The following is a 27,447-nucleotide window of genomic DNA, read 5'->3' as shown; positions in this document are numbered from 1 at the left end:
CATCCCTCATTCCACTTCTCCTCTCTTTCCTCTCACTTTGAACTGTGCTTCTGTCAGCACTGCAGAGTTCCTGACTGAGTCCTTGGAGATGAAGAGACTGAGACGAAGGCTGTTGAGTCAGTACAAAGCAGGAGCTGGGAGTTTTTTGGGGAGGGGGAGAATAAGTAAGTGAAGTGTTAGTCAGAGATCATAAGCAGCTCATTATCAAAGCTTAGGATGTTCAGTCAACATGTCAACAGGGGCTTGGATTTCTCTGGCTTTTTTTTAGCATATTCTCCTGTCTATATTTTTCTCCATCTTGCAATCTCTCTCTCGGTTCTCACCCAGTCTGTCACAACACATCTCTCTTTCTGTCTCCGCTGCAATGCTTCCTGGGATATCAGCTTAGTGTCACAGATCTGGTTGGTAACAGGATTGGCTCCTGAGATGTGAAAGAAGGAGAGGAAGAAGAAAGAGACAGAGACAGGTAACAACATCTCCACCCCGCTGATCCTCAACACTGGGGCCCAACAAGGGTGCGTTCTGAGCCCTCTCCTGTACTCCCTGTTCACCCACGACTGCGTGACCACGCACGCCTCCAACTCAATCATCAAGTTTGCGGATGACACTACAGTGGTAGGCTTGATTACCAACAACAACGAGATGGCCTACAGGGAGGAGGTGTGGGCCCTTGGAGTGTGGTGTCAGGAAAATAACCTCACACTCAACGTCAACAAAGCAAAAGAGATGATTGTGGACTTCAGGAAACAGCAGAGGGAGCACCCCCCTATCCACATCGACGGGACAGTAGTGGAGAGGGTAGTACGTTTTAATTTCCTCATTGTACACATCACGGACAAACTGAATTGGTCCACCCACACAGACAGCGTTGTGAAGAAGGCGCAGTAGCGCCTCTTCAACCTCAGGAGGCTGAAGAAATTTGGCTTGTCACCAAAGCACTCACTAACTTCTATAGATGCACGATCGAGAGCATCCTGTCAGGCTGTATCACCGCCTGGTACGGAAACTGCTCCGACCACAACCGTAAGGCTCTCCAGAGGGTAGTGAGGTCTGCATCACCGGGGGCAAACTACCTGCCCTCCAGGACACCTACACCACCCGATGTCACAGGAAGGCCATAAAGATCATCAAGGACAACAACCACCCGAGCCACTGCCTGTTCACCCCGCTATCATCCAGAAGGCGAGGTCAGTACAGGTGCATCAAAGCAGGGACCGAGAGACTGAAAAACAGCTTCTATCTCAAGGCCGTCAGTCTGTTAAACAGCCACCACTAACATTGAGTGGCTGCTGCCAACACACTGACTCAACTCCAGCCACTTTAATAATGAGAATTGATGGGAATTGATGTTAAAATATATCACTAGCCACTTTAAACCATGCTACTTAATATAATGTTTACATACGCTACATTACTCACCTCATATGTATATACTGTACTCTATATCATCTACTGCATCTTGCCATCTTTATGTAATACATGTATCACTAGCCACTTTAAACTATGCCACTTTATGTTTATATACCCTACATTACTCATCTCATATGTATATACTGTACTCTATACCATCTACTGCATCTTGCCTATGCCGTTCTGTACCATCACTCATTCATATATTTGTATGTACATATCCCTTTACACTTGTGTGTATAAGGTAGTAGTTGTGGAATTGTTAGGTTAGATTACTCGTTGGTTATTACTGCATTGTCGGAACTAGAAGCACAAGCATTTCGCTACACTCGCATTAACATCTGCGAACCATGTGTATGTGACAAATTTGATTTGATTTAAGAGAAGTTTAGGATAGAAATGTGATTTGGAGTGTGTGTGCACACAAGTTTGCGTAGTTTCCGTAGTAGCAGAGTAAATCTGCAATGGAAGCAAACTGCTATGTAACCAATAAGGCTGCTCAGAGTGCTGCGAGGCACTGATGACAGCTTTGCACACTTGACATTCTCTCTACCAGCTTCATGAGGTAGTCACCTGGAATGCTTTTCAATTAACAGGTGTGCCTTGTTAAAAGTTAATTTGTGGAATTTCTTTCCTTCAGTTGTGTTGTGACAAGGTAGGGGTGGTATACAGAAGATAGCCCTATTTGGTGAAAGACCAAGTCCATATTATGGCAAGAACAGCTCAAGTAAGCATAGAGAAATGACAGTCCTCATCATGGAAAAGTGGCTGGAAAAGTGGCTACTTTGAAGAGTCTAAAATATATGTTGATTTGTTTAACACCTTTTTTGGTTACTACATGAATCCATATGTGTTATTTCATAGTTTTGATGTCTTCACTGTTATTCTACAATGTAGAAAATAGTAAAAATAAAGAAAAACCCTGGTGTGTGTGTGTGTGTGTGTGTGCGTGCGTGCGTGCGTGCGCGCGTGTGTGAGATTGAGAGCACGAACCCGACAAGGAATTACGTAAACCCTGTTACCATTGAGAGTCTATCATTGTGAAGTTGAGCCAAAGGGCTGCAAGTGTGTGAGAGCGAGCACGATCGACTGAGTGTGTGATATATCATTCGAAGAGCGGCGTGAGAACGAGAAATGTAGACCGGGTTAGAAAGTTGATCCTGATGTGGATTGAATGGGAAGGTTTCTGAACACAACCTTGTTCAGCAGGAAGTGAATAGCAGAGCTTAGAGGGAATGACATTAGTGTCTGTTTGTGTCCGTCTCTGCAGGTTAGCTGACACCTGAGATTGTGAATGATAGAATTGTCTGCCCCCTACCGCAAGAAACTTGTGCCCAGCCAAGCTTGTGATAGACTTTTTGACTTGTGTTTTTCTGCATTGTCTGTGTGCGTGCCAAACCAAATTGAGTGCCCTCTTCTTGTCTTTTCCCACAGCTCTCCTGTACAAGCCGATTGACCGTGTGACCAGAAGCACACTGGTTCTTCATGTGAGTACAGCCATGAGGGATTCCTGATCTGCCTAGAGACAAATGACAAGATTGGTTTAGAGGGGACCACAAGAGAGAGCTAGATTGAATAGATAGGACAAGATTGATACACCTCAGGGATTAAGAGTTAGTGCTGTCACGTTGTGTAGTCATGAGAAACACAGTGATGGAGCTGGGAGGAATTGAACTAGAAAGTCCCGAAGAGCTTAACAATGCAGCTTGGTTCTGGATCCACCTGCAAAGTCAAACCTTCTGCTGCTGAGAGGAAGTGTGCCATTCCATTTGCCAAGCGTATACCTTTCCTCTGCACGGTGTATCGAAATGACATGCTGTTAGAAACAGTATACTCTCCTTGGATGGGCTTCAACCAAGTGGAAAGCGGAAGCCGAGACGTCTCCTCCAGTCTAGCTCCCAGTGCATTTGATGAATAAGTTTTACATAAAGCTCGTGGAACCATGGCTAAACAAACACCAGTTGGTTTCCTACAAACAAAGGTCAGGCCAGATCATGCAAATCAGAGACATGGCCTGCGTCCCAAATGGCACCCTGTTTTCTATTTATTGCACTTTTGACCAGGGCCCATTGGGTTTGACCAGGGCCCATTGGGTTAGACCAGGGCCCATAGTGCAATATACAGTTGAAGTCAGAATTTTACACACTTAGGTTGGAGTCATTAAAACTTGTTTTTCAACCACTCCACAAATTTCTTGTTAACAAACTATAGTTTTGGCAAGTCGGTTAGGACGTCTACTTTGTGCATGACACAATACATTTTTCCAACAATTGTTTGCAGACAGATTATTTAACTTATAATTCACTGTATCACAATTCCAGTGGGTCAGAAGTTTACATACACTAAGTTGACTGTGCCTTTAAGCAGCATGGAACATTCCAGAAAATGATGTCATGGCTTTAGAAGCTTCTGATAGGCTAATTGACATCATTTGAGTCAATTGGAGGTGTACATGTGGATGTATTTTAAGGCCTACCTTCCAAACTCAGTGCCTCTTTGCTTCACATCATGGGAAATTCAAAATAAATAAATTGTAGACCTCCTGGTTCATACTTGAAAGCAATTTCCAAACGCCTGAAGGTACCACGTTCATCTGTGCAAACAACAGTACGCAAGTATAAACACCATGGGACCACGCAGCCATCATACTGCTCAGGAAGGAGACGTGTCCTGTCTCCTAGAGATGAACGAACTTTGGTGCGAAAAGTGCAAATCAACCCCAGAACAACAGCAAATGACCGCAAAGTATCTATTTCCACAGTAAAACGAGTCTTATATCGACATAACCTGAAAGGCCACTCAGCAAGGAACAAGCCACTGCTCCAAAACTGCCATAAAAAAGCCAGACTACGGTTTGCAACTGCACATGGGGACAAAGATCGTACTTTTTGGAGAAATGTCCTCTGGTCTGATGAAACAAAAATAGAACTGTTTGGCCATAATAACCATCGTCATGTTTGGAGGAAAAAGGGGGTGGCTTGCAAGCCCGAAGAACACCATCCCAACCGTGAAGCACAGTGGTGGTAACATCATGTTGTGAGTGTGCTTTGCTGCAGGAGGGACTGGTGCACTTCACAAAATAGATGCCATCATGAAGAGGGACAATTGTGGAAATATTGAAGCAACATCTCAAGACATCAGTCAGGAAGTTCAAGCTTGGTTGCAAATGGGTCTTCCAAGCATACTTCCAAAGTTGTGGAAAAATGGCTTAAGGACAACAAAGTCAAGGTATTTGAGTGGCCATCACAAAGCCCTGACCTCAATCCTATAGACAATTTGTGGGCAGAACTGAAAAGCGTGTGCGAGCAAGGAGGCCTACAAAAATGACTCAGTTACACCAGCTCTGTCAGGAGGAATGGGCCAACATTCACCCAACTTATTGTGGGAAGCTTGTGGAAGGCTACCCAAAACGTTTGACCCAAGTTAAACCATTTAAAGGCAATGCTACTAAATACTAATTGAGTATATGTAAACTTCTGACCCACTGGGAATGTGATGAAAGAAATACAATCTGAAATAAATCATTCTCTCTACTATTATTCTGACATTTCACATTCTTAATATAAAGTGGTGATCCTAACTGACCTAAAACAGGCACTTTTTAATAGGATTAAATGTCAGGAATTGTGAATAACTTCCTACTTCAACTGTATGTAGGGAATATGGTGCCGTTTGGGGCACAGCCACAGAGGTGAAGGTTTCTGTATTATAGTCTGTTATACAGTGCCTTGCGAAAGTATTCGGCCCCCTTGAACTTTGCGACCTTTTGCCACATTTCAGGCTTCAAACATAAAGATATAAAACTGTATTTTTTTGTGAAGAATCAACAACAAGTGGGACACAATCATGAAGTGGAACAACATTTATTGGATATTTCAAACTTTTTTAACAAATCAAAAATTGGGCGTGCAAAATTATTCAGCCCCCTTCAGTTAATACTTTGTAGCGCCACCTTTTGCTGCGATTACAGCTGTAAGTCGCTTGGGGTATGTCTCTATCAGTTTTGCACATCGAATGACTGAATTTTTTTTCCATTCCTCCTTGCAAAACAGCTCGAGCTCAGTGAGGTTGGATGGAGAGCATTTGTGAACAGCAGTTTTCAGTTCTTTCCACAGATTCTCGATTGGATTCAGGTCTGGACTTTGACTTGGCCATTCTAACACCTGGATATGTTTATTTTTGAACCATTCCATTGTAGATTTTGCTTTATTTTTTGGATCATTTTCTTGTTGGAAGACAAATCTCCATCCCAGTCTCAGGTCTTTTGCAGACTCCATCAGGTTTTCTTCCAGAATGGTCCTGTATTTGGCTCCATCCATCTTCCCATCAATTTTAACCATCTTCCCTGTCCCTGCTGAAGAAAAGCAGGCCCAAACCATGATGCTGCCACCACCATTTTTGACAGTGGGGATGGTGTGTTCAGCTGTGTTGCTTTTACGCCAAACATAACGTTTTGCATTGTTGCCAAAAAGTTCAATTTTGGTTTCATCTGACCAGAGCACCTTCTTCCACATGTTTGGTGTGTCTCCCAGGTGGCTTGTGGCAAACTTTAAACAACACTTTTTATGGATATCTTTAAGAAATGGCTTTCTTCTTGCCACTCTTCCATAAAGGCCAGATTTGTGCAATATACGACTGATTGTTGTACTATGGACAGAGTCTCCCACCTAAGCTGTAGATCTCTGCAGTTCATCCAGAGTGATCATGGGCCTCTTGGCTGCATCTTTGATCAGTCTTCTGCTTGTATGAGCTGAAAGTTTAGAGGGACGGCCAGGTCTTGGTAGATTTGCAGTGGTCTGATACTCCTTAATTTCAATATTATCGCTTGCACAGTGCTCCTTGGGATGTTTAAAGCTTGGGAAATCTTTTTGTATCCAAATCCGGCTTTAAACTTCTTCACAACAGTATCTCAGACCTGCCTGGTGTGTTCCTTGTTCTTCATGATGCTCTCTGCGCTTTTAACGGACCTCTGAGACTATCACAGGGCAGGTGCATATATACGGAGACTTGATTACACACAGGTGGATTGTATTTATCATCATTAGTCATTTAGGTCAACATTGGATCATTCAGAGACCCTCACTGAACTTCTGGAGAGAGTTTGCTGCACTGAAAGTAAAGGGGCTGAATAATTTTGCACGCCCAATTTTTCAGTTTTTGATTTGTTAAAAAAGTTTGAAATATCCAATAAATGTCGTTCCACTTCATGATTGTGTCCCACTTGTTGTTGATTCTTCACAAAAAATACAGTTTTATATCTTTATGTTTGAAGCCTGAAATGTGGCAAAAGGTCGCAAAGTTCAAGGGGGCCGAATACTTTCGCAAGGCACTGTATACTGTACAAAGACATGTACTGTACCATCTGCTCAACCTTCCACAGGTTGTCACAATAAATTAACTGAGGTGTGCTGACGAGGCATAAATCAGCCAATTGGCTTTTCTTTCACACGCTCCTCTGAAAAAAGTATTTTAGTGACGCTGTGATAATAAGATATTAGCAATGTGGAGGCAGACTGTCTCAGCTATTAGGTAGCACTTTAAAAGTAAAATAATTAGTTTTGCCCACTGTTCCATCAAGGAGAGATTCTCATTTGCTTTTATTAGAGGAAAAGATTTGTTAGAAAACCCAGCCAAATATCCAAATAGTCCAATTCATCAAAATGGATAAGTAGATCTGGTATTATAGGTTTAAAAACATCTGCACATTGACTATCCTTAGACAATCATTTGAATGGATGGGGGTGTCTATGTTTTTAAATTGGGGTCTCTGTGACTATTTGAGAGTTGCAGGCAGAGAATGGCGTGTGTAATATCTAATGGTCTCTCTCTGTGTGTGTTATAATAGGACCTGCTGAAGCACACCCCGAAGGACCACCCAGACTTCCCCCTGCTGCAGGACGCTCTGAGGATCTCCCAGAACTTCCTGTCTTCCATCAACGAAGAGATCGACCCCCGCAGGACCGCCATCACCACGCCTAAGGGAGAGGTGGGGTCACACACACACACACACACACACACACACCGTTGTGACAGACTACCTAATGCTTTTCAGCAATTCATGTTGTAACCTTGGGGAAGTGTGTCAATGTATTTGTAAATCGTGTTTTGGGGTCAGAAAGAAACCAACAGTGTCTCTCCTCCTCCTGCCCTCACCCTCAATCTCTTCATTATCAGCCGCCTCTATCTATCTCTCTCTCCCAGCATGCATTGTAGGGTTGTTTGATGTTTCCCTCTTTCTAACACTACCTTTGTTTCGTTCTGCTTTTCTCCTCTTAATGCTCCTCTGAGTTTAGGCTTTTTACATTCTCTGCCTGCGAAGTCCTTCCTCTCTCCCATCCTTTTTCCCTCTCTTCCGCTCTCTCCCCCTCTCCTCCTTTCTCCCTCCATATCTAAACCCCCTCCTTTGTGCTTTCCTCCCTCCACCCCTCTCTTTCTATCCCTCTCTCCCATCTCTTACTCACTCTCCCTCTATCCCTCTCTCTATATCCCTATTCCATTCAGTCAGCTCAGTTTTTAGCCTCCCAGTCAGTTCTCCATTCATTGTCTGTGCTACCAGAAATGAAAAACTGTCTCTGCCGTCTTCGGCTCACACTTTTCCGATTTACTCCAGTTCTGGTTTAGCTCGGCCTTATTTTACGTTTCCTAGTTGGCTCGCTAGAGATGGACAGTGTTTTGAGAGATGGACAGATGCAGAGAGGGAAAGGGGGCAGTGTTTTGAGTTCTTAGTGACTTATTTAGCTGATGATTGACACAACTGTCATGGAGAATGTAGACAGCAAGAAAATATAGACAACAAGTGATGTTCTTTCATATTGCTGAACTCTGACCTATACCTCCTACAGTACATCCTGTCTATTTAACTGTGTGTGATAGGCAGTATTCCTCAGACTAGGCCCAGGGCTCAGAACAGGAAGTGAATGTTTACAGTTAGGTCAGCTGCCCCGTGCAGTGCGTGCCACAGGAAGTGATGTCATGGAGTTTCTCTCCCTGGTAGGCTCGTCAGCTGGTGAAGGATGGTTTCCTGGTGGAGATGTCAGAAGGTTCCAGGAAACTGCGCCACGTCTTCCTCTTTACAGACCTGCTGCTCTGTGCCAAAATGAAGAAGACCTCTGCAGGGTAGGTCAACACATACTCATGCACATTCAGGCATAAACATACCCACTGTGCTATTCACTGTGCATATTACATAATACACTCTTAAGTGGTCTCCAGTGTGAGTTGATGAGTGTTTTCATTCTGTTCTGTTGACGGGTGGGTGGGTGAGCAGAGCGGCTGGTTGAGGCCATAGCCCATCAGTGCAGGCCAGTGTGAGTTGATGAGTGTTTTCATTCAGTTCTGTTGACGGATGGGTGGGTGAGCAGAGCAGCTGGTTGAGGCCATAGCCCATCAGTGCAGGCCAGTGTGTGTGACTGGAGAGAGAATAAGTCGTACATATTAACACTAAGACTCTTCTCCTCCGCCTCACTGTGAGAGAATAAACTCCCCATAATAATGTCTCCCTTCATCCCTCTAGCCCTTTCTCTCCAATGAAGCTACTACAGGTCCATTTGATAGAAGAGAGAGCAAAAGCAAGAGATACATAGTTAGTGATACAGGGCACATTCTCCAATAGGCTCTCCTTAAATGAGGCAGACTGATAGCTTATCCTGTATTCCTACAGAATTCTAATAGGGTTGATCAGGTTTTATGGGGTCCTGTCAGCTCTGCTGTGGCAGTGTATGAAGTATGACAACAGTGTATCAGTGTATGAAATATGACAACTGTGTATGACTGTATCAGTGTATGAAGTATGACACCAGTGTATCAGTGTATGAAATCTGACAACAGTGCATGAAGTATGACAGTGTATCAGTGTATGAAGAATGACAATAGTGCATCAGTGTATGAAATATGACAACAGTGCATGAAGTATGACAGTGTATCAGTGTATGAAATATGACAACATTGTATCAGTGTATGAAGTATGACAACAGTGTATCAGTGTATGAAGTATGACAACAGTGTATCAGGATGAATAACAGCCCTGCTCTGAAGGGATTATCTCTCACTGTGATTATTATTTCCTCTGTTTTGTAACTCCCAAGTGTTGTTTAATGTCATAATAAAAAGGAAGACAGTCTGGTGCTGTTGACTATTGTGGAGAAAGGGTTTAGAGTAGTGAATGAAGGGCTTGTATAGTGCTGAGTATGAAGCAATTGACTTAGTGGATATCTGGATGTTAGGAAATACATAGCATGCAGCAAGGCGTGCATTTCAATCTGGTCTCAATCTGGTGTTTGGGCCTGGGGGGTGTGTGTGTGTGTGTGTGTGTGTGTAAATTGATGGGAATGACAGCATACACGTCCATAGATTAAGTGTTTTATTTACAGGATTGCCTACCATGACCCAAAATGTAATTTTCCTGTCGGCACGGTTAACATTGTTTGCCAGGTTAGGGTTGATTATGATTGACAGTCGTTGCTTCCTGCTACCTAACCGTGTGAAGGACATACAGGCAACTGGCATTGTCAAGGTTACCACCAAATCAATCTGTTGTCTGTAGCTTTAGCTTTTTGTCCCTGTGTCCCTAATGGCAACTTATTCCCTGTATAGTGCACTAATTTTGACCAGAGCCTTTATGGGCCTTGGTCAAAAGTAGTGTGCAACATATCGAATAGGGTAGCATTTGGGACCCAGCCTATGTGTCCTCTGGTCTGGACTTTATTAACACCACAGGATTAGGCCAGCAGCCAGATAAAACAAGCGATCCAACTGATAGCTAATCATCAGTATTAACTCACTGTGAAACCTTAATACCGTTCAATACATCTATATCTACTCAGTCATTGTGGATTATTGTTTCTATTGATTCCAAAGCCCTGTTTCTCCTCTTAAATAATTGCTGTATACCATTAATATACCAGCCTTTCCCAAAGTATTCACATGAACCAGAGGTACATTAATGTGTGATTATGGTCAATTACGGCTGTGAAAAGCTCATTTGGGAGCTTGAAAGTGCTGTGGACAGACGGAGATTAGGTATGTAGATTTTATTCAACAGCAGCAATGCTAATCTTGGTCCCTCTAATCATCTCTACCTCAGTCTGTAAGAGATACAGTGTTTATTCACATCAGTCTAAACACTGCTGGTGGATTTAAACAGTGCATCAATACAGATACATATCTTAGAGGACAACAATACAACATCATGGACTACACTGAGACAAAGTGGGTTAGGGTTCCCACTGCTGGGGGATCAATACAGATACATATCTTAGAGGACAACAATACAACACCACGGACTACACTGAGACAAAGTGGGTTAGGGTTCCCACTGCTGGGGGATCAATACAGATACATATCTGAGAGGACAACAATACAACACCACGGACTACACTGAGACAAAGTGGGTTAGGGTTCCCACTGCTGGAGGATCAATACAGATACATATCTTAGAGGACAACAATACAACACCACGGACTACACTGAGACAAAGTGGGTTAGGGTTCCCACTGCTGGGGGATCAATACAGATACATATCTTAGGACAACAATACAACACCACGGACTACACTGAGACAAAGTGGGTTAGGGTTCCCACTGCTGGGGAATCAATACAGATACATATCTTAGAGGACAACAATACAACACCATGGACTACACTGAGACAAAGTGGGTTAGGGTTCCCACTGCTGGAGGATCAATACAGATACATATCTGAGAGGACAACAATACAACACCACGGACTACACTGAGACAAAGTGGGTTAGGGTTCCCACTGCTGGAGGATCAATACAGATACATATCTGAGAGGACAACAATACAACACCACGGACTACACTGATACAAAGTGGGTTAGGGTTCCCACTGCTGGGGGATCAATACAGATACATATCTTAGAGGACAACAATACAACACCATGGACTACACTGAGACAAAGTGGGTTAGGGTTCCCACTGCTGGAGGATCAATACAGATACATATCTTAGAGGACAACAATACAACACCATGGACTACACTGAGACAAAGTGGGTTAGGGTTCCCACTGCTGGGGGATCAATACAGATACATATCTGAGAGGACAACAATACAACACCATGGACTACACTGAGACAAAGTGGGTTAGGGTTCCCACTGCTGGGGGATCAATACAGATACATATCTTAGAGGACAACAATACAACACCATGGACTACACTGAGACAAAGTGGGTTAGGGTTCCCACTGCTGGAGGATCAATACAGATACATATCTGAGAGGACAACAATACAACACCACAGACTACACTGAGACAAAGTGGGTTAGGGTTCCCACTGCTGGAGGATCAATACAGATACATATCTGAGAGGACAACAATACAACACCATGGACTACACTGAGACAAAGTGGGTTAGGGTTCCCACTGCTGGGGGATCAATACAGATACATATCTTAGAGGACAACAATACAACACCATGGACTACACTGAGACAAAGTGGGTTAGGGTTCCCGCTGCTGGGGGATCAATACAGATACATATCTTAGAGGACAACAATACAACACCACGGACTACACTGAGACAAAGTGGGTTAGGGTTCCCACTGCTGGGGGATCAATACAGATACATATCTTAGAGGACAACAATACAACACCACGGACTACACTGAGACAAAGGGTTTGCTTACAAAGGAACAAAGGGGGATCTCACCCTGTATTAAGGAGGAGTGGAGGTCTCATAAAAATTTGAGGGATGTGTGCAGGCGAATGAGGGGGTGGGAGCGAGGGTACATATTGGGATGAGGAGACAAAACAAGAGAGAGGTATTTGCGATCTACATCCTTATATAGTTCAATACAGCCAAAAAACTTCACTCTATTTTCTTAAAACTGCATGGTTGGTTAAGTAAGGGCTTGTAAGTGAGCATTTCACGGTAAGGTCTAATACCTGTTGTATTCGGCGCATGTGACAAATTCATTTTGATTTGAACACTCAAGTTATTTAACTAACCAAAAAATAATAATAATCTAAAAAGAGAAGTCGTTTGTTGTGCTGTATTTTACTTCAGGGTTAAAACAGGCCATGGTATTTAGTTTTGTTGTCATATTTCCCATCCCATCATTTTTGATGAGGTTTGCACCAATTGGAGGCTTAATGTATTCCTGTGTTAATGAGTGTACGATCCTGCCTTCAGGAATGATAATGGTAATGAAAGCTCGTTAAAGGGAATACAAATACTCCCAACACCATTACATCTCTAACACTATTAAAGCCAATTTATGATTCATCCAAAAATATGGTCCGAGGCACCGGATGGATGGTGTGACGCAATTGCAGAGCCTCCGGAGGCATGCATATAACGACAGTATTTCCTCATTGTCTTTGTACCTCCAGGCTCCTCTAAAAGATATTAATGATATTGAGCTCGCTCCACCTCTTTCTCTTTGTTGCTCTCTTTGTCCCGCTCGCTCGCTCTCTCTCTCTCTCTCTCTTTGTCGCTCTCTTTGTCTCTTTCTCTCTTTGTCTCGCTCTCTCTCTCTTTGTCTCTCTCTCTCTCTTTGTGTCTCTCTCTCTCTCTTTGTGTCTCTCTCTTTGTGTCTCTCTCTCTCTTTGTCTCTCTCTCTCTCTCTTTGTCTCGCGCTCTCTCTCTTTGTCTCACGCTCTCTCTCTTTGTCTCGCGCTCTCTCTCTTTGTCTCGCTCTCTCTCTTTGTCTCGCTCTCTCTCTCTTTGTCTCGCTCTCTCTCTCTTTGTCTCGCTCTCTCTCTCTTTGTCTCGCTCTCTCTCTCTGTCTCGCTCTCTCACTCTTTGTCTCGCTCTCGCTCTCTCACTCTTTCTCTCTCTCACTCTTTGTCTCTCTTTGTCTCTCTCTCACTCTCTAGGAGACAACAGCAGTATGAGTGTAAATGGTACATCCCCCTGGCAGACTTGACCTTCCAGTTGCTGGATGACTCAGATGTCTGCCCCCACATCCAGGTGCTGCCTGAACACGAGATAGAGGAAATAAAGATCAAGATCTCAGTCATCAAGAGTGACATCCAGAAGGAGAAGGTGATTATTTTGTTTGTTTATTTTTTTGTTTCTTTCTATTTAGCCAGGTAAGTCTTTAAGAAGATTGTTATTTAAACTAAACCTAATATTTCCTCATTGATCCAAAATGAATCCAAAATGGAGGTGATGCGGCCCTTCCTCTGCCTCCCACTGTGTCAGGTCATGGTCAGGGCTCCAGTCTCTTAAGACCAGACCCCCTATTCCAGTAGGACACTGTGGATGAACAGTCTCCTGCACAGCCCGGGCCCCCAGGTCTGCGCTGGGTTCCCTGGGTATGTCCATCCCAGGAGCCCTAGGGTCGGTGTTTCTTACTTTTTCCATTAGAACCTGCCTGCCTGGCTGTGTGATTAAGGCTGGGTTCCTCTGGCCTCATCACACTACTGTTATAGTATTGGAGAAGTTCCCCTCACTGTTTCCCTTAGAGAGGTCGGCCGGGGACGAGAGGTCTTTGTGTCTGAGCCACACCCACAAAAAGAGAAAGCTCATCTGGACAGAGTCAGCACTTTACTGTATGTCCCGCTGTATGCCAAAACATTTCTGCAGCATTGAAGGTCCCCAAGAACAAAGAGGCCTCCATCATTCTTAAATGGAATAAGTTTGGAACCACCAAGACTCTTCCTAGAGCTGGCCACAAACTGAGCAATCGGGGTAGAAGGTCCTTGGCCAGAGAGGTGACCAAGAACCGGATGGTTACTCTGACAGATCTCCAGAGTTCCTCTGTGGAGAAGGGAGAACCTTCCAGAAGGACAGCTATCTCTGCAGCACTCCACCAATCAGGCCTTTAGGGTAGAGTAGCCAGACGGTAACCACTCCTCAGCAGGAGGGACTGGGAGACTAGTCAGGATCGAGCAAAAGATGAACGGTGAAATATGAAAGTACAAACATCCTTGATGAAAACCTGCTCCAGAGCGCTCAGGACCACAGACTGGGGCGGAAATTCACCTTCCAACAGGACAACAACCCTAAGCACACAGCCAAGACAATGCAGGAGTCTCTGAATGTCCTTGAGTGGCCCAGCCAGAGCCTGGACTTGAGCCCGATTGAACCCGATCTCTGGAGAGACCTGAAAATAGCTGTACAGTGATGCTCCCCATTCAACCTGACAGAGCTTGAGAGGATCTGCAGAGAAGAAGGGGAGAAACTCCCCAAATAGAGGTGTGCCAAGCTTGTAGCATCATACCCAAGAAGACTTGAGGCTGTAATCACTGCCAAGATATAGGTGTGTTGACTGTGATAGAGGCACTGATTATGAGCTGTCTTGTTCGCTAAATGGACAAATTAGGTAGGCAGTGGCATGGTGCATATAGTCATAGAAGCACAGTGACATATGCCTCAATACAGTCATATCTGTGGCTTATTGGAGGTGTGACTTTCAGTTAGTTATTTTTGGCATACCATCCCATGAGAGTGAATGTCATTCCAGTTCATCTGAATGTCATTCCAGTGCACTGCTTGCTATGAATTCTACCTGGTGGTGTTTTCATGTTTAGGTAAAAAAAAAAGGATGTCCTGTTTGTTTGTGTGTGTGTAGAAAGCGCTGAAGGGCCAGAGTCGTAATGTGGAGCGTCTGAGGAAGAAGATGAACGAGCAGGAGTCCTGGCTGCTGTTACACTCTCCCACCATCCCCTTCCGCATCCACAACAAACACGGCAAGGTAAACTACTGCTGCCTTAACACTGGCCCTGGATCAGATCTATTTTGAGCGATTAGTGCTTTTTGAGGTCGTTTTGGTTAGATTATCTAAAAAAATAATGTTTTGTTGGGCTTTCAAAAGGGCCGACAGTTGCCCATCCCTGACTTACAACATGTATTTTCAGGTAGAGATAGCTCGCGATGCAACTGCTCTCTGTCTCTGTGGCTACCCAGACCGGACCAGAAGGTGTGCAATGAATTATGGGCTTTGTTGTTAATTACCATGTTTTCTGAGCTAAAGTATGTTGAATATTGGCCTGTTGGAAACTTTAGGTTACGTTATGTAACCCCGGTCCTCTGAAAGAGATGAGTGCAACGTCTCACTATGGGATATGCCCTCTTTTGCAAGTTATTTGTTGAAGCCTTATTCAATCATGCCTAACAGGCCAATCAGAGCTTTATTGGTGTATGGCATGCACATCTATATAACACCCTGCACTACTCTGGTTTCCTCATTCTAAGAACTACCTCTTACACAAGTCTATTGAGATGTCTCTTACAGAGAATCAGGGTTACAGACTGTGACACCAAAGTTCTCTTTCAGTCGACTCGGTTCGACATCTCACTATGGGACACTTGCAAAACGCCCTGATTGCCAATAGCTTGTTTCCTGAGAAGCCTGTTGTGGTACATGGTAATCTACCTGATCCAGCCTACTCAGCTCCAGGGTGCGCTGGGGAGGGTGCAGTAGCATCCAGGAGATAGAACCTCACAAAGGAGTGAGGGGAAGCTAAACTAGCCATCGTACAATTCTCTAAGACGGAGATGCCTCTGTACAGTGCCCGTGACATGGCAATTCCTCTAGTGCAGGTAGTCCCAAAAGTTTTCTAACAGTCCATTTATATTTTCCAACGGGGCTATACATTTGGGTGAGGTTTTTTTCTCGCCTGAGTATCCTCGTTTCACTGCCAAAAAAATCGAATTAAACCATTTAGTGTTCAGTGAAATAACAACACAATGTCAGATACAGGTAGCCTAGTCAAATAATGAACATCCAATCACATTAACCGTTACTTTCTCGTGGGAAACCATCTCTCTTGCTCAGACATTGAGAAACGAAACATGACAATATGAAAAATAAGCCATGGGAGTTTTTTGAGCGAGAATAAAGACGACTTTCGAGTAGTAAGACATGTAGAAAAGAAACAGATACCATTTAATAATAAGGGGCTAGAAACATCTTATATGGTGAGCTTCCGATTGGCTAGGACAGGCTAGCCCCATACTATTGTGGAGGACTTCCTTCTTCCTGCTGCCGTGGATATGGCTGGGACAATGCTGGGGGAAACGGCCTAAAGAACTACAGACAATTACTTCATCAAACAACACTGTTTCACGACACATCAGTGACATGGCAGGAGATGTTTTGAAACAATTATTGCTTTGCATACAAGCTAGTGAATTCTATGCGTTACATCTAGATGAGTCAACATGCCTGGCACAGCTCCTGGTACATGTCCGTTACGTTTATGGGGGGTCAATTATTAAGGAAGACATCCTTTTCTGCAAACCACTGGAAACCAAGACAACAAGAGAGGATATTTTTAAAGTACTGGACAGCTTTGTGACATCAAATGTACTTTGGTGGTCAAGAGGTGTTGGTATCTGTACTGATGGCGCAAAAGCCATGACAGGGAGACATAGTGGAGTGGTAGTGCGCGTGCAAGCACTTAGGTACACTGCAGCATCCACGAGAGGAATGCCTGACAGCTTGAAAGATGTTTTGAACACTGCAGTGAAAATAGTTAACTTTGCTAAAGCAAGACCCCTGAACTCTCATGTATTTTCTGCACTATGCAATGATATGGGCAGCGACCATGTAATGCCTTTACAACATACAGAAGTGTGCTGGTTATCAAGGGGCAAAGTATTGACACGTTTGTTTTAATAGAGAGACAAGCTTAAAAAGTTTTCTTTACTGACCATAATTTTCACCTGTCTGACTGCTTGCATGATGATGAGTTTCTCACACGACTGGCCTATCTGGGTGATGTTTTTTTTCACCTGAATGATCTGAATCTAGGATTACAGGGACTCTCCGCAACTATATTCAATGTGCGGGACAAAACTGAGCCTATGACTAAGAAGTTGGAGCTCTTCTCTGTCTGCATTAACAAGGACAACACACAGGTCGTTCCATCATTGTATGATTTTTTTGTGTGCAAATGAACTCAAGCTTACGGACAATGTCAAATGTGATATAGCGAAGCACCTGAGTGAGTTGGGTGTGCAATTGAGCAGGTACTTTGCCTGAAATGGACAACACAAACAACTTTATTATCCCTTTCATGTCCTGCCTCCAGTCCACTTCCTGATATCTGAACAAGAGAGCCTCATCAAAATTGCAACAAGTGGTTCTGTGAAAATTTAATTTAATGAGAAGCCACTGCCAGATTTCGGGATTGGGCTGAGCTCAGAGTATCCTGCCTTGGCAAATCGCGCTGTTAAGACACTGATTCCCTTTGCAATCACTTACCTATGTGAGAGTGGATTCTCAGCCCTCACTAGCATGAAAATTAAATACAGGCACTGTGTGACTGTGTGTGGAAAATGATTTGACTGAGACTCTCTCCAATACAACCCAACATTGCAGAGTTATGTGCATCCTTTCAAGCACACCCTTCTCAACCTGTGGTGAGTTATTCACAATTTTCAATGAACAAATACAGTTTTATATGTAAGATGGTTAAATGATTGCTTATTATAATATTATTATTTGTGCCCTGGCCCTATAAGAGCTCTTTGTCACTTCCCACGAGCCAGGTTGTGACGACAACTCACTAATTATTATGTTTAATAAATACAGTGTGTGTGGCAGGCTTACAATGATGGCAAAAAACAACATTTGAGAGTGCGCTGACCCTGGTGCTAGAGGGGGTACGCAGCTGGAGGTTGAATGTTTGAAGGGGTACGGGACTATAAAAGTTTGGGAACCACTGTTGTAGTGGAATGTGCATGGGCACCGAGGGGAGACAGCTGGACTGGACGGCTTTGTCCAAACAATGGAAGAGCCATTGATAAACGGCGACGTGGAAATAAGCATCCTTGAGGTCTACTGTGGTGAACAAGACTCAACGATGGTTGTTGAGTTGCCATAAGTCCAGGATGGGGCGTTTAGGATCACTCTGTTTGATGTACAGTTACAAGAGGACATGGTGTTATACCCTGGGTTGTTCTGAACAGAATGAGCCTTTGTTTGTTTATTGTGAAGGAAATGTGCTGCTGCACACGCACCTGAATGCAATCATGACTCCTTTCTATGCGCACCAAAATTATGATCTGTTTCCCTGAACTGCATGGTGAAAGCCTAACACTGTAATATAGTGTTTTATAACTTAGCTAATAATATTGGCAATCGAACAAACTTTCAGATCATGCCCACCTGACCCAGATTGAGATTTATAGTGGACCATTGTCCAGGAATGGTCTTATCATGTTACTGAGTGTATCCAGAGTATTTCCGTTATCAACAAAATGTGGAGTAAATGCACATAATCAACAGTGTAATGTTTGGATTCAGTCTTGCGTCTAATATTTCTCCAAACTGTTCCCTTTCAACTGGTACCATGGTTATGCATTTGTTTTTCATATTTCTTCTGTTACAAACATTTACATTTAGCCCTATCCATGTAAGCCAGTTCCCATGAGTGTAAAGGGTTGATGCCTATGTTTGGGGTTGGATAATCTGCCTCTACTAAATTAGAGGTTGACCGGTTAATCAGAATGGCCGATTAATTAGGGCCGATTTCAAGTTTTCATAACAATCGGTAATCAGCATTTTTGGATGCCGATCATGGCAGATTACATTGCACTCCACGAGGAGACTGTGTGGCAGGCTGACTACCTGCTATGCGAGTGCAGCAAGGAGCCAAGGTAAGGTGCTAGTTAGCATTAAACTTATCTTATAAAAAACAATCAATCTTAACATAATCACTAGTTAACTACACATGGATGATGATATTACTAGTTGATCTAGCTTGCATATAATCAATGCGGTGCCTGTTAATTTATCAGCGAATTACAGCCTACTTCGCCAAATGGGTGATGATTTAACAAGCGCATTCGTGAAAAAAGCACTGTCGTTGCACCAATGTGTACCTAACCATAAACATCAATGCCTTTCTTAAAATCAATACACAAGCATATATTTTTAAACCTGCATATTTAGTTAATATTGCCTACTAACATGATTTTTTTAAACTAGGGAAATTGTGTCACTTTTCTTGCGTTCTGTGCAAGCAGAGTCAGGGTATATGCAGCAGTTTGGGCCGCCTGGCTCATTGCGAACTGTGTGAAGACCATTTCTTCCTAACAAAGACCGTAACTAATTTGCCAGAATTAGAATGTAACAGCAATATTTAGACTTATGGATGCCGCCCATTCGATAAAATATGGAATGGTTCCGTATTTCACTGAAAGAATAAACCTTTTGTTTTCGAAATTATAGTTTCCGGATTCAACCATATTAATGACCTAAGGCTCGTATTTCTGTGTTATTTTGTTATAATTAAGTATATGATTTGATGCTTGATAGAGCAGTTTGACTGAGCGGTGGCAGGCAGCAGCAGGCTCGTAAGCATTCATTCAAACAGCACTTTCCTGTGTTTGCCAGCAGCTCTTCGCTGTGCTTCAAGCATTGCGCTGTTTATGACTTCAAGCCTATCAACTCCCGAGATTAGGCTGGCAATACTAAAATGCCTATAAGAACATCCAATAGTCAAAGGTATATGAAATACAAATGGTATATAGAGAAATAGTCCTATAATTCCTATAATAACTACAACCTAAAACTTCTTAACTGGGAATATTGAAGACTCATGTTAAAAGGAACCACCAACTTTCATATGTTCTCATGTTCTGAGCAAGGAACTTAAACGTTAGCTTTCTTACATGGCACATATTGCGTTTTTACCTTCTCCAACACTGTTTTTGCATTATTTAAACCAAATTGAACATGTTTCATTATTTATTTGAGACTAAATTGATCTTATTTATGTATTTATGTATGTATTATATTTAGTAAAAAATAAGTGTTCATTCAGTATTGTTGTAATTGTCTTCATTACAAATATATATATTAAAATCAGCCGATTTAATGGGAATCTGCTTTTTTTGGTCCTCCAATAATGGGTATCGGCGTTGAAAAATCATAATCGGTCGACCTCTACTCTATATCTGTGATTTGGATAAGCAGCTATGTCCATGATTGCAATATTGATGTACTGTTATTTTTCCATCACTGGAGGGAGCAGTTGTCCTATAAAATGTTATTTCCACATTTTCCTGAAAGTTTCCCTCTGTTTTGTCCTCAGAGCTACCTGTTCCTCCTGTCTTCAGACTATGAGAGGTCAGAGTGGAGGGAGAGCATCCAAAAACTACAGAAGAAAGGTATAGGAGGAGTCTATGTACATAGACATGGAACACTGGTCACTTGAATAATGTTTACATACTGTTTAACCCATTTCATATGTATATACTGTATTCTAGTCAAGGCCATCCTGTTCAGCTATTGCTGTACATACTGTTTTATCCTACGTATTCTTCAGATATACTACATATTCTATCCACATACTGTCCATAATGGCTATACATCCCATCACATATATATACTCCGGACTCCGACATTGCTCGTCCTAATATTTCTATACTTCTTAATTCCATTATTTCCAGATATTACTGCACTTTTGGAGCTAAGAACATAAGCATTTCTCTACACAAGCAATAACATCTGCTAAATATGTGTATGTGACCAATACAATTTGATTTGAGAGTGAGCAGACAGTGATATTGGTTTCTTATCACTGTTTTTTCAACTCTACCATGGATTCACATTGTACAACCTATAGCCTGGCTTTATGTTCAGGTTTATTGATTGTGTATTTCTGTGTTTGTCTTCAGATCTGCAGCCGTGTCAGTTGAGCTCTGTAGAGCTGCAGGTCCTCACCAGCTCCTGCTGCAAACTCCGAACTGTCCACAACATCCCTGTCACCAGTAATAAAGATGGTAGGACACACACACTCATATTTTCCTTTCTACTTCCTCAGATGGGATGTTTGGATTGGGGTGACATTAAAGCCATCTGGCAGCCCCACTGTGAGCTCCCAGGATGCACTGGGGGACAGGAAATGTCAGGGAGACGCTCAGCTTACACACGTAGCTACAGGAGATACACACACTCACATACACAACTTCACTCACACAGACCCACATTTAACAAACTAGAAACCGTTCATAAGGTTTTAATAAACACGACGCGCCACAAATAACACTGTTATACCACAGCACTCTTCTATTCACATCTGACTGTGTTTTCATGCTTTTCTTCTACATATCTTAGAGATGCAATAACAGTACTTTATTTGTATTTATTGTACCTTTATTTAACTAGGCAAGTCAGTTAAGAACAAATTCTTATTTACAATGACGGCCTAGGAACAGTGGGTTAACTGCCTTGTTCAGGGGCAGAACGACAGATTTGTACCTTTTTGCCTTGATTCGATCTTGCAACGCAACCTTCCGGTTACTAGTCCAACGTTCTAACCACTAGGCTACCTGCCTGCCGCCCCAGGTAGCCTCTCTCAGAAAATAAACATGTTTTCTTGCAAGGCTATGGTGTTTCCAATGTGGCTTTGCTTACACTGAACGATATGTTGTTATCTTGTTTCTGCTAGACTCCGTGTACTGAGTTGGATATCATGTAGTCTAAATCTAAATTGGCTCCAGTATTTACAAGTTACATATAGATTTTCTGAGTCAGGCCACAGTATTTTAAAACCTTGATTACAGACAGCGATACACTCTGAACAAAAATATAAATGCAACAGTTTCAATGATGTTACTGAGTTACAGTTCATGTAAGGAAATCAGTCAATTGAAATAATTAATTAATTAGGCCCTTATCTATGGATTTCACATGACTGGGAATACAGATATGCATCTGTTGGTCACAGATACCTTAAAAAATAAGGTAGGGGCTTGGATCAGAAAACCAGTCCGCATCTGGTGTGAACATCATTTGCCTCATGCAGCATGACAAATCTCCTTAGCATAGATTTAACCAGGCTGTTGATTGTGGCCCGTGGAATGTTGTCCCACTCATCTTCAATGGCTGTGTGAAGTTGCTGGAAATTGGCGGAAACTGGAACGTGCTGCCGTACATGTCGATCCAGAGCATCCCAAATATGCTCAATGGGTAACATGTTTGAGTATGCAGGACATTGAAGAACTGGGACATTTTCAGCTTCCAGGAATTGTGTACAGATCCTTGCGACATGGGGCCGTGCATTATCATGCTGAAACATTAGGTGATGGCGGCAGTTGAATGGCACGACAATGGCCCTGAGGATCTCATCTCGGTATCTCTGTGCATTCATATTGCTATCGAAAAAATGCAATTGTGTTCATTGTCCGTAGCTTATGCCTGACCATACCATAGCCCCGCCGCCACCATTGGGCACTCTGTTAAAAATGTTGACATCAGCAATCTGCCCGGTACAGTTGAAACCGGGATTAATCCGTGAAGTGCACACTTTTCCAGTGTGCCAGTGGCCATCGAAGGTGAGCATTTACACACTGAAGTCGGTTACGAAGCCAAACTGCAGTCAGGTCAAGACCCTGGTGAGGGTGACGAGCACGCAGATGACCTTTCCTGAGACGGTTTCTGAAAATTTGTGCAAAAATTATTTGTTTGTGCAAACCTACAGTTTTATCAGCTGTCCAGGTGGCTAGTCTCAGAGGATCCTGCAGGTGAAGAATTCTAATTCTCTAAAACAACGTTGGAAACGGCTTATGTTCGAGAAATGAACATTCAAGTCTCTGGCAACAGCTCTGGTGGACATTCCTGCCGTCAGCATGCCAATTGCACACTCCCTCAACTTGAGACATCTGTGGCATTGTTGTGACAAAACTACACATTTTAGAATGGCCTGTTATTGTCCCCAGCACAAGGTGCACCTGTGTAATGATCATGCTGTTTAATCAGCTTATTGATATGCCACACCTGTCAGGTGGATGGTTTATCTTGGCATAGGAGAAATTATCACTAACAGGGATGTAAACAACATTTGTGGGAAATAAGCCAACACTTTACATGTTGCATTTCAATTTTTGTTTTCCTTGTGTTGACCTGAAGTTCAGCTCCTAGCTTGCACTGAGCGTTCCTGATTGCTTACAGTCAGTTTGTCAAAGCAACTCCCTTTATACTGACATCAAACACGTCTGTTCTCTCCAGTTTAGAGGGGGTCTGAAATGTCATTAAGCACAGCAAAGATTTACATTCTTTCTCCTTTATAGTCACTTTACAGCACAGTATGGCAAAGACTCCGGCTCCGGTTCATTGGCAGACCATGCTATGAAATGTAAGGAGTAGCGGAGGGGTGAAATAAAGACCAGCTGGAGGAGGAATGTGACCCCTAGTTCCCATGGCTCTTTCTGACGCAACACACAGGCCAGTACAGGGACCAGGTAGAAGCAACTAACCACAGATCTAGGCTCTGATTACTATAACTCTGATCCTGACCTTATCCATTACGGGGATATAGGAAAACACATTGACAGGTTATTGCTATCATCTCCTTTAGTGAGTCTTTTTGTTGTGGTTAAGATGGACAGAATAACATGTCTGAAAGTGGATGGGGGAAATGAAAGATTACAGTCTAGATCTTCTCTGCATTCTCCCTCTCTCTTGGTGGCATGACCTGTCTGTGACTTTTCACATACAGTCCATAGCACCATTCATACATGTGACATATTGTTTGTCCAGGGCTCAGTACCTCTCGAGAGCGTGACCCGGTGGGCCTGCGGGGATCTCCAAAAGGCCTGCTTCAGTTTCAGCCAATGATGTATACTGAACAAAAACATAAGTGCAACAATTTCAAAGGTTTTACTGAGTTACAGTTCATATAAGGAAATCAGTCAATTGAAATGAATTCTGTAGTCCATAATCTATGGATTTCACATGACTGGGAAAACAGATATGCATCTGTTGGTCACAGATACAGTGCATTCTGAAAGTATTCAGACCCTTTGACTTATTCCACATTTTGTTACATTACTGCCTTATTCTAAAATTTATTAAATTGTCGTCCCCCCCCCCCCCCCCCCCCCCCATCAACCATGATGACAAAGCAAAAACTGGTTTTTAGACATTCTTGCTCATTTATTAAAAAAAATATAACACAGAAATATCACATTTACAGAAGTATTCAGACCCTACTAATTTTTTTGTTGAAGCACCTTCAGCAGCGATTACAGCCTTGAGTCTTCTTGGGTATGACGTGACAAGTTGGCACACCTGTATTTCGCGAGTTTCTCCTATTCTTCTCTGCAGATCCTCTCAAGCTCTGTCAGGTTGGATGGGGAGCGTCGCTGCACAGCTATTATTATGTCTCTCCAGAGATGTTCGATCGGGTTCAAGTCTGGGCTCTGGCTGGGCCATTCAAGGACATTCAGAGACTTGTCCCGATGCCACTCCTGTGTTGTCTTGGCTGTGTGCTTAGGGTCATTGTCCTGTTGGTAGGTGAACCTTCGCCCCAGTCTGAGGTCCTGAGTGCTCTGGAGCAGGTTTTCATCATGCTTTGATCCGTTCATCTTTCCCTTAATTCTGACTAGTCTCTTAGTCCCTGCCGCTGAAAATCATCCCCACAGCATGATGCTGCCACCACCATGCTTCACCGTAGGGATGGTGCCAGGTGTCCTCCAGACATGATGCTCGGAATTCAGGCCAAAGAGTTCAATCTTGGTTTCATCAGACCAGAGAATCTTGTTTTTCATTGAGAGTCTTTAGGTGCCTTTTGGCAAACTCCAAGCTGGCTGTCATGTGCCTTTTACTGAGGAGTGGTTTCCATCTGGCCACTCTATCATAAAGCCCTGATTGGTGGAGTGATGCAGAGATGGTTGTCCTTCTGGAAAGTTCTCCCATCTCCACAGAGGAACTGAAGCTCTGTCAGAGTGACCATTGGTTCTTGGTCATCTCCCTGACCAAGGACCTTCTCCCCCGACTGTACAGTTTGGCCTGGCAGCCAGCTCTAGGAATAGTCTTGGTGGTTCCAAACGTCTTCCATTTAATTATACTGGAGGCCACTGTGTTCTTGAGGACCTTCAATGCTGCAGAAATGTTTTGGTACCCTTCCCCAGATCTGTGCCTCCACACAATCCTGTCTCGGAGCTCTACAGACAATTCCTTCGACCTCATAGCTTGGCTTTTGCTCTGACATGCACTGTCAACTATGGGACATTATATTGACAGGTGTGTGCCTTTCCAAATCATGTACAATCAGTTGAATTTAGCACAGGTGGACTCCAATCACGTTGTAGAAACACCTCAATGATGTTCTATGGAAACAGGATGCATCTGAGCTCAATTTCGAATTTTATATCAAAGGGTTTGAATACTAATGTAAATAACGTATTTCTGTTTTTATAATTGATAAATACCTTATTATATAAATACCTTATTATATGTTATACCTTTGTCATTATGCGGTAATTTGTGTAGATTGAGGGATTTTATTTTAATTTGATCCATTTTAGAATAAGGCTGTAACGTAACAAAATGTTGAAAAACTGGACAGGGTCTGAATACTTTCGGAATGCACTGTACTTGTCAAGCTTGTGACACCACAAACTTGTTGGATGCCTTTGCTGTTTGTTTTGGTTGTGTTTCAGATTATTTTGTGCCCAATAGAAATGCATGGTAAATAAAGTGTTATGTTTTGGAGACACTTTTATTGTAAATAAGAATATAATATTGTTTTTCAACACTTCTACGTTAATGTGAATGCTGCCATTTTAAATTAAATAATGTTTCAAACACCGTTATTTTCAATGAGCTAGCTAGCAGCAGTTCCTCTCACCAGATTATGATGATTTTAAATGTAACTTCTTGTTGAAAGTTGATCTTGAAAAGGGCAACGCAAAAAAATTGGCAACAACATCCTCTTCAATAACACCTGCTGCAACCACTGCAAACTAGCCTACAACAAAAGCTAGCTAGACCCTGGGAAAACTACTGCTCACTATTGTGCAGGGACCTGGCAGGATTCGAGAAGGCAGAAGTTTTCATGAGTTTTTGTAAAAACGGTCACACCCATTACCAGTCAATGGCACCACTCCAACATTCTTCCCTAATGCAGATGCCTTCTATCTAGCTTCTGATGGCCTAGCCAATGGCTGAATTAGCTAGCTAGAGTTATCTCTCCACAGACCACCAAAGAAAAATCCTGATTCGATCTTTTTTCTCTTCAGTGTTAAACCCTTTCCTTTCTAACAAAAACATAAATTAAATCTTGGGTTTCTGGGATAAGGGTGTTGATGGGAGCCATGACCAGCCTTTCAAAGCATTTCATGGCTACAGACGTGAGTGCTACGGGTCAGTAGTAATTTAGGCAGGGTACCTTAGTGTTCTTGGGCACAGGGACTATGCTGGTCTGCTTGAAACATGTTGGTATTACAGACTCAGACAGGGAAAGGTTAAAAATGTCAGTGAAGACACTTTCCGGATGTTCAGCGCATGCTCTGAGTACACGTCCTGGTAATCCGTCTGCCCCAGTGCCTTGTGAATATTTACCTGTTTTAAAGGTCTTCCTCACATCGGCTGCGGAGAGCTTAATCACACGGTCATCTGGATAGTTGATGCTCTCATGCATGTTTCAGTGTTACTTGCCTCGAAGCGAGCATAGAAGTTATTTAGCTCGTCTGGTAGGCTCGTGTCACTGGGCAGCTCTCGGTTGTGCTTCCCTTTGTAGTCTGTAAATAGTTTGCAAGTCCTGCCACATCCGATGAGCGTCAGAGCCGGTGTCGTATAATTCGATCTTAATCCTGTATTGATGCTTTGCCTGTTTGCTGGTTCGTCGGAGGGCATAGCGGGATTTCTTATAAGCTTCCGGGTTATGGAGTCCTGCTCCTTGAAAGCGGCAGCTCTACCCTTTTAGCTCAGTGCGAATGTTGCCTGTAATCCATGGCTTCTGGTTGGGGTATGTACGTACAGTCACTGTGTGGACGACGTCCTCGATGCACTTATTGATAAAGCCAGTGACTGATGTGGTGTACTCCTCAATGCCATCGGAAGAATCCCGGAACATGTTCCAGTCTGTGCTAGCAAAACAGTCCTGTAGTTTAGCATCTGCTTCATCTGACCACTTTTTTATAGTCCGAATCACTGGGGCTTCATTCTTTAATTTTTGCTTGTAAGCAGGAATCAGGATAGAGTTATTGTCAGATTTGCCAAATGGAGGGCGAGGGAGAGCTTTGTACACGTCTCTGTGTTTGGAGTAGAGGTGGTTTAGAATTGTTTTACCTCTGGTTGCACATTTATCATGTTGATAGAAATTAGGTAAACGGATTT

At 43.0% G+C, this 27,447-nt stretch overlaps 1 protein-coding gene across 6 annotated transcripts in view; it reads left to right on the top strand.

The window, feature by feature from the left end:
• Positions 1-27,447, top strand: part of LOC110533635 (active breakpoint cluster region-related protein) — a 248,837-nt gene that overhangs the window by 137,386 nt on the left and 84,004 nt on the right. For all 6 annotated transcript variants that reach the window (XR_005053617.1, XM_036990050.1, XM_036990049.1 and 3 more), the window contains 7 exons: positions 2,845-2,897; positions 7,256-7,396; positions 8,405-8,526; positions 13,244-13,412; positions 14,944-15,066; positions 20,417-20,492; positions 21,003-21,107. Coding sequence is in view for 5 of the 6 variants with exons in the window: in XM_036990050.1 (XP_036845945.1) it covers positions 2,845-2,897; positions 7,256-7,396; positions 8,405-8,526; positions 13,244-13,412; positions 14,944-15,066; positions 20,417-20,492; positions 21,003-21,107 (789 nt within the window). In the remaining variant the exon portion in view is untranslated. The remainder of the gene's footprint in view (positions 1-2,844; positions 2,898-7,255; positions 7,397-8,404; positions 8,527-13,243; positions 13,413-14,943; positions 15,067-20,416; positions 20,493-21,002; positions 21,108-27,447) is intronic.

The sequence above is a fragment of the Oncorhynchus mykiss genome, chromosome 10 (genome assembly GCF_013265735.2).
Source record: "Oncorhynchus mykiss isolate Arlee chromosome 10, USDA_OmykA_1.1, whole genome shotgun sequence".
In the NCBI taxonomy this organism is placed as follows: domain Eukaryota; kingdom Metazoa; phylum Chordata; class Actinopteri; order Salmoniformes; family Salmonidae; genus Oncorhynchus; species Oncorhynchus mykiss.
Note: the sequence above shows the minus strand (reverse complement) of the source record. Positions and strands in the feature narration are given on the sequence as shown.